Source organism: Lagopus leucura, unplaced genomic scaffold (assembly GCF_019238085.1).
Source record: "Lagopus leucura isolate 7727_CA_CO unplaced genomic scaffold, USGS_WTPT01 Super-Scaffold_100012, whole genome shotgun sequence".
Classification (NCBI taxonomy): domain Eukaryota; kingdom Metazoa; phylum Chordata; class Aves; order Galliformes; family Phasianidae; genus Lagopus; species Lagopus leucura.
Window position 1 is genome coordinate 20,011,385 of NW_024962267.1, and position 14,651 is coordinate 20,026,035.

Genomic DNA, 14,651 nt, shown 5'->3' on the forward strand with positions numbered 1-14,651 from the left:
TGTTTGCCTTAATATATCCAGTTAGAAGCATTTTCAGATGCATTATTTAAGGCCTGAAAATAAATACTGGATGCTCAGGCTGTGCTTTGTGAAAGCTCAGCGCGCCTTGCCTTCTCACTCAATTATTGATTGTGTTTTCCACTGCATTTGAGACGCTCTGGCATGCACAGGGGAACATCCTGCCTTGTTTACTTGCTCATTCTATCTCTCAAAGTCTCAAAAAACTCATTCGGCGATGGATTTGGGGCTTTTATCCCCACTCTGTATTTCACTTGTGTCACAGGAGAGAATTTATTTCAGATGCTGCGGCCCCATCGGCGAGCTGCCAGCCTCAGGAATTTCTCACCACAGGTACTGATTGGGCAACAGAATGAGATCCACTTGATATTAGGAAGGGAGATGCCAGGGATGATGCATTTCCACCGCCGGTGGCAAAGGTGAGCATTGCACTCTTGCTGGCTGGATGAGCACAGGAAAGGTAACTCCAGTCCTGCAGCATCCGAGGTTGACTACAAGGCCAGACAGATGCTTTTCTCACATTAGGGACTTTTGTGTCTCTCTCTGTGTGGGCTTTCTGATGTTTAATAAGGCATGAGCTTCTCTTGCATTTTTTTTTTCCATACTGAGGCGTTTGTGGGATCTGTCTTCTCAAGACAGATGTCATTTGATATAAATTGTTGCCAGGATAAACTTATCCTTGGAATTGCCACACTTGTGTTGGATTTGATTGGCATTAGCCTGGAGGCTCCTCAGGAAGGACAGCAGCCTGCCAGCCAGCTTGGTCCTCACCTTCTGTAGGAACCAGGCTGTGGGATTATAGGAGTATTGAAAGGTTGTGGAGGTTGAATAGAGGTAAGCTGTGAAAGCCAAGTCAGTGAGATTTGTGGAGGGAAATGCATTTGCACAAACATCCCACCTGGAAAGCTGCAAACAGGTTGGCAGGTGTATTCGGGGAATGTGGTCCCTGGGCTACCAGGCTCCTGGCTCCTGGGAGATGCCAGTGCCTAAGAAGTGCTCGCCCTCAGCTGCTGTCAGGAGGTCTGCCTCAAATTTGCTGCTTGGCTGTCTTGCTTTGCAGCTGAGACTCGACACAAATGGCACGGCTATGGGAAAGGGTTCTGCTCTCCATGAAATGCTTCTTCCCATCAAAAGCTGCTTTGAAAGATGCTTTTTGATTAATGGGATGCTGCAGCATCACTTGAGACAGGTCTGAGTAAAGGGATGAGCGTTGTCAGAGGCAAAAATAATGCAGAACCTGTTTCATTTGTGTGGCAACAGGGAATTTCACATCCCAGCTCCTTCCAGCGTGGCAAACTGGAGCCACAGAGCTGGAAAATGCAGTGGGCTTGCAGCCCTAATTAATACTGCAAACAATCTAGGAACAAGACGCCATCAGACAGGCTCCAGATAAGTCCTTAACCTGGCCTCCAGCACGTTTGCAAAACCCTGGTCTAAAGCCAGTGGGAAATTCACCGCTGACTTCAAACGGAACAGCATTGCACCCAAAGGCCTCCTCCTGCAGCCTGCTGCTCCTGTGCCATGCCAGGAGGGCACACAGGGAATGCAGGAAGGGTCCTGCCATAGGGGGACCACACGCTGTCTTCAGGATGCTCTTTGGGATGCAACCAGCACGTCCCATCTGCTTCATAGCTGTCTGCTTTAGTAACCCCCAGGATCAACCCGGGATGCCTGAGACCCTGGCACTGCTTCGCCTTAGGAAAGAAGTGCAAATTGTGGACTCATAAAACAGGGAAGAAAGAAAAATGTAAACCTGAGTGCTTCCTGTTCTCTTTTTCATGCTTACAAGAAAGCAATTCAGGCTTGGCGCTCGCATTTATTAAACAAAAAATTCTTGTGACTTCATTTCTTTCCAGAGCAGTCAACCAAACTGCTTGATATGCTGTGACCTTGAAACATAATGAAGCATTGAAAAGCAAATCCGGTGGTACAGAAAGGAAGTGTGTTTTACCATGCAAGAGGAGGTACTGAGGTCCAAGTGAGAAACAACTGAGCAGTTATCTCTGTGGCTTAAATCTCATCCAGGCAGGGCTTGCACAAGACAAGCTTTGTTAGGAGTGCTGTACGCTGGGCAAAGTGTGGAGAGCTCTGCTGAGGAGCACCTGGCATTTGGTGTGCATCTGACATTTAGCATCGTTTTGCAATGGTCTCATTCATCATGTTACCCTTTGCTCTTGTTAGTGTGTGATAACCCCAAGGACATGGCCCTGCCTGGTGGCAGTGACCAGTGCCAAGCACTATCTGACCTGGCTACCACTGCAGTGTCCTTGGGGTATGGGAACAGAGGATGTCCTGCACAGGCAAGAGAGGTTTGCATGTGTTTGCACCTCCCAGGGGAGGGACCCTGCATCCCTGCCTTGGAGATGGTAGGAGAAAACATCTTTTAATGGATTTGCATTAATTGCTAATTAACTGTTAATTACAGCACAGAGAATCTGTGCAGCTCTGACATCCAGGAGATGCTATACAACGCAAAATCAGATCTCCGGTGTCTCCTATTGGGTAAGCAGCCATGTACCCTGAAATACGGTCAAGATAGCAAATTGTGTTGCTGTGCTAGATGTACAAGATGGGGACAGTGCAACACAGCTGTGGTAAAGTGATCGTGAAGGTTTTGGCTTGAGACAAAGTACTAACTGTCGTGGGCTGGATGCTGCCTGATAGAGAGGACCCAGGGCTGCAGGTAGGAACAGGAAGGTGAGAAGCTGGGGGATGACTCAGGGATGTGCAGCTTTAGCACCCAGCGTTAGCTTTGGGAAGAGAATGCAGCCATAAATCATCCTCACGTGTCCCTGACAGCTGCTGTGACACTGCTAAGTGGGCAGGTGCTTGGACAGGCCTTGCTCTTGTTACCTTGTGATTTATGGGCCTGATCTCTCCTGAATTTCTATGCTAGTTCCTCACTCCTGTTTGCAAGCACATTTGAAGGCCTGGGACTGCCATTTCTCCTGTATCTCTTGACACCTAAGCCCTCTGATAGGCAGATAGCAGGGAGCCAAAGGGGTTCACAGTTTTATCCTCTGCTTTTATCCAGCACAAGGAGACTTGCACCTGGTTTCCCTGGGATGGATTTGCAGAAAATGATGTTTCCTTCAGGTTTGTATCAGGTGCCTTCATTCCTTGAGTTCAAATCTGAATTCTTATAGGAGAGACAGGTGAACACAACAGCCAGCCTTCAGGCCAGAGCTTATCCAGAGGCAGCTGGGGCTCACGGTGCTGGAAAGGATGACATGAGCCGTAGAAGCTGTCACACTGCTTGCACTGAGGTGGAAATGACTGTGGGCAGGAGATCTGGCACATCATCACATTTATTGGTGCTGATGATGGGAAACAGCTGTTCCTAGCACAAGTCGGTGCAATCACCGTTTCAATTAACCATATTGATTAATACAGCAGCTCAGCAAACATCCTAGATGAGGCTGCCTGCCACCGAAGATGTGAAATTACTGTGCACCACTCTGGTTCAATGAGGCTGAAACAGGCACCTGCTTTATTGTGCTATTATGTGAGAGGTAGAAAAGGTGTAGCAGGGATTGCAAACGAGTAGATGACAACGTGTTGCTCCCCAAGTCTCTGACCCAGAGAAGATGCGATGTTCTTTAGATGTACAGGGGGAATTAGGTAGAAAGGAGAAAGGCTGGCTTTGAGCCTCCAAGGGACACAGAAGGGCATCCTGAAGTCCCGCTTAGCTGTAAAGCAGGGATTCCCCATTAGCTGGACACTTCTTCCCTAAAGACGATAAAGCAGATGCACCTCGGTGGTTAGCTGTAGATAGAGCTGTCACTGAACCCTGGCTTTTTTTGCAGCTTCCGTCATTCTGTTGCCAGGAGAATATCCATCATGAACAAAAACTCTTTTGTTTTGTGCAGTTGGACTCAGGGAGGAGGAGAAAGTCTGCATGGGAAACCGCGGCATTAACTTGGGGGTTGCCACCTCGCCATTGGGTTTGGCCTTACCAATGGGTTTGGCCAGTTGGGTCTGGGGCAATGAACAGGAATTACAAGGGATTGCCTGGCTCAGAGTGGAAGGATGAGGAAATCTGACAAGGAAATGCGTGCTGCTTGCTGGAAATGGGTGATTAACACCAAAGGGTTTGCACAGCAGAGGTTGGGGAGCGCCTGCGGCACAAAGCTGGGCCTCCCTTATCTCCCACCTCTTTGCTTTCTGTTGGTCATTCATCCCAGCAGCCAAAGGATTTAAAGGCACACGAGAAGCCCTGTCATTTGCTTTGCATGCTTCCTCACACAGCTTAAAAAAATAAGCTCTGTTGTTTGTAGGAAGCGATCACTACCTGGTTGGGTGTTCACCTTCACTCTACAAACATGGGCCAAGGGGCTGGGAAGGGGAGCAGGAAGCCAGAAAAATGCATGCCTACGAGCCCCCCATGCTTTCCTCCCAGATTTACCAAGACAGGGGCACACGTTGGTGGGTAATTGTTTTTGAAATGAGATCAAGCCTGCAGGAAAGTCATACATACAAAATAAATCTCATCTGAATCATTCATTGAGTTTGTACCAGGTGTAAATCAGAGTCCCCTGACTGGACAGCGTTCGGACCCCTGCAAGCACATGCTGTGTTTGGGATTTCTGGAGCACCTCACTCCCTTCACCAAAAGTCAAGAAGCCCTGCTCACCTGGCAGCTAGCAACAGCCTGTCTCCCATGGCCATAGAAGAAGATCCATTTTGCTACAGCACGACCCAAGAGGGACATCTGAATCTGCCAGCTGCCAAGGCTTCCTACTGCTTACCTACGCCATCACTCATCAGTGTGTCTTTAATTTGCAGCAAGGGAGTGATTGGCCTGGAAGAGCCCACCCCAGGGAAGCTGCTGGACTTGCAGCACTAACAGAGCACTATAAGGCATAGCTTGGAAGCAAAGCACTCCCTTGCACAGCTCCAGAAAGCAATCGATAGCATTGCACAGGCAGTGTGGTTTGCTGGACAACTATCAACATTCACAAATAATGGAAAACACGCTCTCTCCAACACGCTCCAATGCAGAGCAACAGGATGCTGCAGATGGGGTGGTAGCAGGAGCCAGGATTGCATGGTGAGCTTGGAGCTTGAATTGGTGAGCGCTCAGCATGCCCTCCCCTCTGCAAGGTATTGGTGGCATTGGGGCAGCAAGCCACCGCTTCCCTCCAGGAGCTTCCTTCTGCCAGGGATTTCCAGCCCAGCTTCTGCTGGCACTGAGGGGTTCAACCCCTATCTGCAATTTCAAAGGCAGCAATTGAGCAAAGGTGAGCCCTTCTCTTCCCAAAAGAGGCAGATGTGCTCTCGTATCTGAGTCATGAGGGTGCCATCCTGGATCAGCTCTTCTGTGCACTGCTTAGCCAGAATAAATGAGACAATGTCCCAGTTTGCCAGGCTTTGTGTAAAAAACGTTTTTCCTCGAGGAGGAAAAACGTGGGCAAATGGATAGAGAAAGTCTTATCTGAACTTTAAGCATGGAATTCCTCCTAGATTATCTCCAGCCCAATATAAAAGCCTGAGCTCATTAGGGCATCCTGTTCGGGTCTAATTGCTCATCACTACCGCTCCCTGATGGAGGAAATGTGAGTGGCACATTTCTAAAGGTGCTCCACCACCAGGCAGGGAGCTCCAGTGTGCCAAGGCTGGACCCCAGCTGGATGAATGCCCAGGCTGGATGGGGCATTGGGCAATCTGATCTAGTGGATGGTAACCCTGCCCAGGGCAGGGGTTGGAACCGGCAGGGCTTTAAGGTCCCTTCCAACCCAATCCATTCTGTGATTCTGTGGTTCCACAAGTCCATGGTTCTATGATTCTATGCTTGGGGATACAGTGTTGGTAGATGAGAGAAGAGCAACTGATGGCATCTACCTGGACTCATACAAAGCTTTCCACACTGTTCTACACAACATCCTTGTCTCTAAATTGGAGAGATCTGGATTTGGTGGATGGACCACTTGGTGGATAAAGAATTGGCTGCATGGTTGCACTCAGAGGGTTGCAGTCAACAGCTTGGTGTCCAGGTAGACACCAGTGATAAATGGTGCTTCTCAGGGTTTGGTATTCGGACAGGCTTGAGGAGTGAGCCCATGTGGAGAAAAGCTGGGGGGAACTCTTTGCCACGGGGTGTAGGAGTAGAACAAGGGGTGGTGGTTTTAAACTATAAGAGCGTGGGTTTAGAGCAAACAGCTGGACTTTCTCCACCGGCAGTGTGTCCAATGTGCATCCTCAGAGAGGGGATGGGCAGCATCTAATCTGCATGAATCGCCCATTTTCATGTAAGCAGACAGTCCCAAGTGTGTTGAAGACTGACACTTTGCTGCCTGGAGATGTGAGTTTACCACAGAAAGATCACGGGGCTGCTGAGTGATGCACGTCCACCTCCCCCATCCCAGAATCCAGCTCTTCTGAATGAGCACTTTTGCTCCCAGAGGCATCTTTTATCTCTGGCCTGAGATGATCCAGAGGTCCTCACAGCCACTTCTCAGGGTTCACAAATAATTCAGCTATTCAGGAAATCACTTAAATGAATGCAAGTGAATGGAGGGCTTGGAAGGGACAAAGAATGGGCAAATTCAGGCTTTTGGGTACTGAAGAGGACAGTGTGATCTACCCCTGACACAGACTGACTTGCTTAAGGAGCGGCTGAAAAGCAGGGTGATGAATGGTGTGAAACATAGCAACTGTGAGACCCTGCAGGTGCTCGCTGAAAGGTTCCCACCAGCAAGAGAGATCAAACTGCCCTGCTGCAACCAGAGAACCGGGCTGTCCAGCTCTGGGGAGCTGCGCATTGATAAACCCCAGCCTCTCAAAGCCAGGCAAGAGAAATGAGCTCCTGAGGTCACTTTGAAGTGGTTTTGCAGCTAGCTGGGTTCACTGCCGAAACGCGTCCTGGAAGCGTGAAGTGCAGGAGGAGCCAAGTCCAGGAAGAGGAAATTTACTCATTGCAACAAGCAGGGCCCTGGTCCTGCCCAAGGAATAAAACAAGGGTGAGCAGAAGGAGGGCCTCACACCGTGCTCTGACCTCCTCTGCTCCAAGGCTTTGCTCTCCCTGCTTCTGCAGTGTTTCAACCAAGCTGCCCACGGTGGTTTCAGCAGCCACCACTGCTTTGCTGCAAATTGCATCTGTCCCCACACTGCATCCATCCCACACTGCATCCACTCAACACTGCATCCACCCAACAGCATGCTGCAACCTTCCCAAACCCATTGCTTTTCCCTCCCAACACCACCGTTCCCCAGCACAGCCCCCTCTGGAGCCAGACAAGGCCCAGTGTTGGCAGTGCTGGCAGTGAGCACTCGGTTAGCCCGCCCTGTTCAGGCTTTGGCTCCCTGCCTCGAGGCTGGAGCCATGTCAGCTCAGAATCCTGAGCTGTACTTAACTCCAGAAAGCCTCAGTGGAAATGCTCCATTAAGGAGAGAAAAAAAGCAGGCGGTGACACAACTTGTTGCTTTATTAAAAATGAAGGTTGGATTTTCCTCCCATTCTTTGCCTGCTGCAGAAATCCAGACTGCAGCACCGTGACTCCAGGTGCAGTGCCACCCTCCTCCTTTGGATCCTTGTATTCAATCCCCTGGGTCTCACCCCACTGGATGAGGGCTCAGTCAAAAAGTCCTTGCATGCATGCTTGCTTTGCACGAGGACTGCCTCTTGCACAAGAGGTCCCTTCACCCTCTGTGCATGCCCACTTTGCACAAGGACTGCATCATGCAGGTGCCCTACCCCTTGCACAAGGAGCTCCCATACCTCCAGTGCACACCAGTTTGCACAAGGTCCTCCCTAGCACAAGGGCTTCCCATGACCTATTTGCACACCTATTTTGCAAGTGGTGTGGCATTGCACAAGGATGACTCCTTGCATAAAGGATTCTCACAACCCATTTGCACACCTGTTTTGCACAAGGAGCACCTCTGGCAAGAGGGCAGCCCCCTGTACAGGTGTTTCCACAAGCCATTTGCACATCCATTTTGCACGAAGAGCACTCCGTGCATGAGGGCTTCTTGCACTAGGGGTTCCCATATTGGCACACCCATTTTGCACCACGACCACCCATTGCACGAGAGGTGCCCACAACCCATTTTGCTCAATGAGTACCCCTTGCACAAGGACTGCCCCTTACATTCGTGGATTCCACAACACATTTGCACACTCATTTCACACGAGGAACGCCCTTTGCACGAGAGGTTCCCACTACCCATGTGCACGCTCATTTTGCACGATGAACACCCTTGCACAAGAGCTGCCCCTTGCACGAGGGCTTCCCAGAACCCATTTGCACACCTGTTTTTTGCACCATGAGCACCCCTTACACGAGGACTTCTCGCACGAGGGGTTCCCACAGCCCATTTGCACACTCATTTTGCACCATGAACACCCTTGCACGAGGGGTTCCCACAACACACTTGCACACCCGTTTTACACGAGAACTGCCTCTTGCACGAGGGTCTCCAGCACCTCCGCGCCACCATCGCGCACCAAGGATCCCACAGCACACACTCATCGTGCAAACCCCCCCAGCCCCCCCTTCTCCGGGCCCCGCTCCTGCAGCCCCTCCCCCTGACGTCAGGGCTGCGCGGGGCGGGCGGTGAGCGCTGTCCGGTGCCGGGCGGGGTAACGCGAACCGAGAGCGGCGGTGGCGACGGTGGAGGTTCGGTTCCTCCGCCCGCAGGTGAGTGCCGTGCGGAGAGCGGCTCCGCGGGTCCGGAGTTTGTGGGTGAGCGGCCCCCCCGTGGGTCCGGTGCGCGGAGTGCCGTGTGAGTGTGCGCGTTGCGTACACGGGTGTGCTTGTGCTGTGTGTGTGTGTAAATGCACGTGAGATTCGTCTGTCCGGCGTGCACGGGTGCAGGGTGCGGGTGTGCGCAGCTCGGAGTGCGGGTCCCGTGCAGATCTGTGCTGGAGAAAGTTTTGCTCCCGCTCGGTGCCTTGGGCGATGGCCACCTGAGCGCTGCTTCCCCCTCCTGCAGTCCCACTGCTCTGCTGCTCTCCGGATTCGTTCCTGCAGCGCTGGGAGCTCTGCGGGTGCCACCTTGAGAGGTGGCTTTGCTGGTGCCGTGTGTGGGATTGTAGTAATAGCCGAGGCCCTGTGCGGGCTAGTGGCTTCATTCAGAGAGCTGTAGAATATCCCGAGTTGGAAAGGACGTCTTGTGGAGATGCAAGGACCGCCCTGCTGCTCACTGCCACGCTGTGAGGTTTCTTCAGCTGTGAACTGCAGCTCTGTGGCCATGAGTTGTGCTTGAAGTTTCTGTGGCCACGAGCACGTTCCAGCAGCCCCTTTCCTTCCAGCACACAGATTTGGCCTTCTGACCACGAGCCAGCAGTGTGCCCAGGTGCCCAAGAAGGGCAGTGCCATCCCGGCACTAGTGCAGCCAGCAGGAGGTGACCTCCCCTTGTACACAGCTGTGGGGAGTGCTGTGCTCAGTGTTGGGCCCCTCGCTGCAAGAAGGACGCTGAGACCTGGAGTGTGTCCAGAGAAAGGCAACAAAGCTGTGATGGTCTGCAGCACGGGTCTGAGGGGGAGCGGCTGAGGGAGCTGGGGTTGTTCAGTGTGGAGGAGAGGAGGCTCAGGGGAGACCTCATCGCTCTGCAACTGCCTGCAAAGAGGTTGTGGTGAGCTGGGGTCGGCCTCTTCTGCTGGATAACAGCAATAGGACGAGAAGTAATGTCCTGAAGTTGCACCAGGGGAGGTTCAGGTTGGATGTTAGGAGCAATTATCAGAAAAAGTGGTCAGGCACTGGCTCAGCTCCCAGGGAGGTGGGAGCGTCACCATCCCTGGAGGTGTTCACGAGATGCGTACGTGTGGCTCTCAGGGATGTGGGCAGTGGGCATGGTGGGGTGGGTTGGGGTTGGGCTGAGTGCCCTTTTCCAACTGGAATGGTTGTGTGATCTGTACCCGTGGTGGAAGGGAAGTGAAGGAGCACTGCTCTCTCCTCTGTCCTCTTCCCCCTGTTTGTGTATGTGCTTCAGGGTTGCCTCTTGGCTCCGTCTGGCACAGGGCTCTCTGGTGTTGGGAGGTTTTTGTTTTGGGTGTGTGGATTGGCAAACTGTTGGTGAGTGCACTGCTGATAGAAGGTGAACTGGGAGCCCCAGGGCTCAGTGTTCCTGGGCTGTGCTGCCAGAACAGTGCAGCAGCTCCACCTGCCCCGTGGGGGTGATGCTTTGCATCCTTCAGCAGAAAGCACCATGCAGGGTGTGCTTGCTGCTGCAGCATCCCATGCTGATGCTCCCTTGCAGTGATGGATGTGGGAGCAACTTTGTAGCCTGGAAGCTGTACACATTATGACAAAGAGTTGGAAAGTGGCTGAGTCATTGTTTTCACCTCCCATGTGTTAACCTCATCGCCCAGACACAACTGGGAACGTCAGAGGGATGGTGACACACGGCTGTCAGACAGCAGGGGGAGAGGTCCAGCCCAGCCCTGCACAGCCACAGCGTTCTGCAGGACCTCTGCCCAGAGCCCAGCCAGATGTGTGGTACCTGGGTGGGTGCGTGGTCATTGTGCACGAGTTGTTGAGGGGACACAGCTTGAATGGCACTGCGTGTGTGTGGCCCTATTTGAACGAGGTCGGCTGTTTCCTTAGGAACAGAAAAGCCTTTTTGGAGCCGAACAATGGCACGTCCCATGGTGCGGTCAGCTAGCAAGTAAGGCAGGGGATATTTCACAGACCAGTTCCTGCTGCTGTGAGCTTGCCAGTGGGCTCTGAGCACCGAGCTGCTGGCTGCCAGCATCGCACGGCTCTGTGGTTTGGGTCTCCTGGGCGCGGGATTACGGGAGCTGAACAAAGAGAAACTTTTTCTTTTCATAATGGATCCGCCTGCCAGCAAATGGCAGCTAACTTCAGCGAGGAAAAACAAAACAAGGCTCTGCCCGGTCAGAAAAAGCGTCCTCACATCTGTGGCATTTCCTTTCTTTCTTTCCCACTCGCCAGCCCCTCGTGTCCTGGCCGCAGCATTGAAAACCTGGGATCAGATTAGCAGTGCTGGGGTGGGGCTGCTTTCAGCCTCAATAAGGAGCATTTCCCAGCTGGGAAACCCAGCCCCAAAGCCCTCTGTGCTGGTTTTTCCCCTTGCAAGAGCTACAGCTGGTACCTTTTGGGGTGTGTGTGGCTGCACCTGTGGTGTAAATGAAGCTCTTGAAGTCTACAGTCTTAATGCACCTGGTCAGCAAGCAGCTGGTGCTTATGGTTCCTCAGTTAGGAAAAAGAGGAGACGTTTGGGTGCATCTCCTTACCTATGGAGACTGTAAGGCTCCCTGTCGTGTGAGCTTTGTTTGCTCAGATGGAGAAGTGGCTTTGAGAAAGGGGATGAACTCTCGGTCTCCAAGATGGGTGGGGAGCAGCTTTTTGGCCGCAGAAGCTGGCAGACAGCCTGACCCTGCCCACTGCAGGGTCCTGGCCCCATGCTTCCTGAAGTCTTACCTTTGATCCCACTGGGCTTAAATACACCTGTGGCCCGGCCACAGTCTTCCCAGTGCTGTCCACAGCTTTGTGGCCATTTTCCTGACGGTCCCCTGCACAGCAGTCCCCTCGCAACCATCACATGTGAGTATGCTTTTCTGATGGCTTAGACTAGAACGGATCTCAAAGCCCACCCAGCCCAACCCCTGCTTTTCCAAGGGGCACCTCCCATAGCCCACGTGCCCAAAGCTGCATGCAGCCTAGCTAGCACTACCTTGGGTAGGGTGGATTTTTTCCATCCCAGTGTCCCAGGATGCAGCTCCTTCTCGGTGCTTTGCAGAGCTGAGAAAAACACAGCAGCCACAAAGCCTTTCTTTTGGCCATTGTGTGCGTTGCTTGGTTATCTCCAGGCAGGGGCTGCAGACAGACAAAGTATTTACTGTCCTTGGGAGATGATTATTACCTCCGTCAGCAAAGCATCTCTGTGCAGGACAGCATGTTTGTTCGCACCGGCCTTGACCAGCTTATCGCCCTATGAGTTGCAGGTAGCATTGCTCATTCCTGGAGCTTTTTGCCCTGGAATGAGGGGAGGGTGCCACGAGATCAGACATGGGTGATGGGTCTCTTCCCAGATCTGCTGTGTCCTTTACTTTTCCAGCCCCCAAACGGCTTGCTGGGCAGACCTCATGTAGCCTATGTATTCCCGTGGCCTCTAGATGCGGTGTTGTTCCTTTTCAACGTCCTGTTCAGCTTGGTGGTGAAAAACAAATGAAGGGTTTGGATTTTTTTTTTTTTTTTTTTTTTTTTGGAGTCTGAAAGCACTGGTGAGAAACAGCCCTGTGCAATCAGTATGAGTTTCCAAGTCATTGTTCTCCTGTTTTGTGCTGCTGCTGAGGTGTGGCCCCATGCTCCCTGGAGAGTGACCGAGCTGCTCAGAAGGAGCCTTTCCAAAACATATAACGTCGAGCCCTGTTCCTGAAAGTTAATCATGGCAGAAAACGCTTTAATTAACTCAATTAGCCAGACAGTCCATCTGGACTCTTGCAGTGCTTGGTTAAATCCCATGAAATGAGGTCACAGCTCTGGCTGGAGGACAAGGATGGATGCCTGCGAGCCCCTCAGGGATGTGCTGCAGTCTCCAACCCCCAGTGGTGCTGGTGGCATGGGCAGGGGGTTGCTGGCACCAGTGCTTTCCTAATGCTGCCATACCTGCAGGAAGGGGGAAGTTTTTCCAGGGAGCACCTACAGATGTGGGTATGTTATTGCAACCAGCGCAATGCCACAGCCTGGCTGTGGATCTTGGGGGTGGATGAGTGTCATCTCTCCGCTGTCCCTAATTACCCAGCTCCTTTTGCAAGCCTGAGACTGAAATCCCTTCAATTTGAGGAGTTTGGAGGTCACTGAGAGCCTCTGCTGCAGCTAGTGGCTGAGCAGCGCTTCTTGTTTCAGCAACTTGCCCACCAAATAGCTGGGGACAGAGGAGTTTTGGGGTGCAAGCTCACCGAGCACAGAGGGATGGATGGATGGATGGATGGATGGATGGATGCTGTGTAGCTGCTCGGAAGTGCGACCGGCCAGAGCAGCTGGTGCTTCCCTAGCTCCTGCTTGGGCTATTAATAGGAGCTGTTAAAATGTGCACTGAGGCCAGGGTGTGGGACATGACCAGGCATGGAAACAGTGAGCCGAAACCTTTCTCCCAGCATGCTGCTGGAGCAGAGGAATGCAGGGATCTGGGGAAGGCGAGCGTTTAACCCCCTCTATGTGCTTTCCCTGCAGCAGGGGATGACCTCTCTGTCGCAGCTTTACCCCGTGTGTTGACCTCTGTTTTACATGTAAATGTGCTGGGGAAAGGAGTTAATCTCGTGTTACAAAAGCTGCTTGCCTTGCTGCTGCTGGCTGCCTGACCATGGTGGGAAGCCCAGCGTGGTGAAGCAATGATGCGTTCTATGGGCAATGTGGGCTGTGGAGGTGGCGTTTCCCAGCAGAGCTCCGTGTCCTGGAGGCTTTTGCTACCAGCAGATAGCACTGTGACCAGGGAGAAACTGAGGCACAGAGCACCAGCATCACCTGAGCTCAGTGTGATCCCAGCGTCAAACCTTGGTTGGTGCATTTGTGGAGTCCATATGTCCAAAAATGGGCTCCAGAATAAAATGAGGAATGTGTTTGGGGGGCGGAGAGGGAAGTTGTGCCCAGTTTGCCCTGCAGTCAGGCAGGAGGAGATAAAAGGAATGAAAATATGTGCCGTTTGGCCTAATTTTTCATGGGTTGTGAATGGGAAGCGGTGATGCCAACGCCGCATCAGATGGTCTGCTCGCTTGTAGGGGGCAGGGAGGTGTTTTGCTTCAGAAACAGGCAGGTGGTTCCTGCTTTAATGCTGCTTCAGGCAATCTAGCTCATGAAAGCAGGGCAGGAGGTAATTCCCTGCATGGAGGCAGAGATGGGCTGCGGCTGCCAGGTGCAAATGCCGCACGCTGAGGAGGGGCTGCTGTTCCTTTGTTTTCACGCTGTTGGACCCCACGAGGTTCACGTCAGCCTGGCCAGGCCCTTCTCCCCCTCAGTTTTGTCTCATCCATGGGTACACACCGACCCATTGTCCGGCTCGCCAATGAAGGTGCCGAGCCCAGGGTGCTGGGACCTGAGCACAACTGCACAGCACTGTGTCAGGGCAACCTCCGCTCCATGTCTGCCTTCTTTCAGGCCCAGCAGCAAAGGAAACCCGTGCTCTCTGGCAGAAGCCCAGGCCATTCTCTTTGCAGGGCTCCTGGTGGCCGGAGCTATTCTTAGCAGTGCTGTAGATAAAGCTGGGCCTGGCTCCACCATGGCTGGGGCAGCACGCAGGTCTGCTCACCCACCTTGTGTCTGAGGCAGTGTGAGAGGAGCTGCTGGGTCCCAGGCACTATTTGCCTGTCAGCTTCGTGAAAAAGAAACCATACTTTTATCCCCTTCCCCTCCCCAGAGTGCAGGTAGTTTTAGAGAGAGCCAGCTGATCTGGCTAAGGAAGTGTTTTCTCCTAAATGAACCACACAGCAAAAGAAATAGCTGATTTTGGAGGGCTGTGTTTGACATTGCAAGACCGCACTGGATCTCTTGTTATGTAGCAAAACTGGGGTCTGTAGAACTTGGAAATGGTTCTTTCTATCACCGTGGTGTATTTGTTTTACACTCCAGTATTAAAACATTGTTAATTATCCTGCTGAAAAAAAGCTGACAGCAGTAAACACAAAATTAGAAAGACGAAAGTCCCCCAAAAGCCGACTTCATTGTGAATG

At 52.3% G+C, this 14,651-nt stretch overlaps 1 protein-coding gene across 4 annotated transcripts in view; it reads left to right on the plus strand.

Annotated features, from left to right (window-relative positions):
- Nucleotides 1-14,651, plus strand: part of SH3BP4 (SH3 domain binding protein 4) — a 56,245-nt gene that overhangs the window by 14,690 nt on the left and 26,904 nt on the right. Inside the window, exon 1 of one of the 4 annotated variants that reach the window (XM_042874295.1) lies at nt 8,571-8,657. The exons of 1 other annotated variant lie outside the window; for it this stretch is intronic. Coding sequence is in view for 2 of the 3 variants with exons in the window: in XM_042874297.1 (XP_042730231.1) it covers nt 11,525-11,526 (2 nt within the window). In the remaining variant the exon portion in view is untranslated. Of the gene's footprint in view, nt 1-8,570; nt 8,658-11,435; nt 11,527-14,651 lie in introns of those variants that run through there. 2 more of the 4 variants (XM_042874297.1, XM_042874294.1) reach the window with 2 other exon arrangements.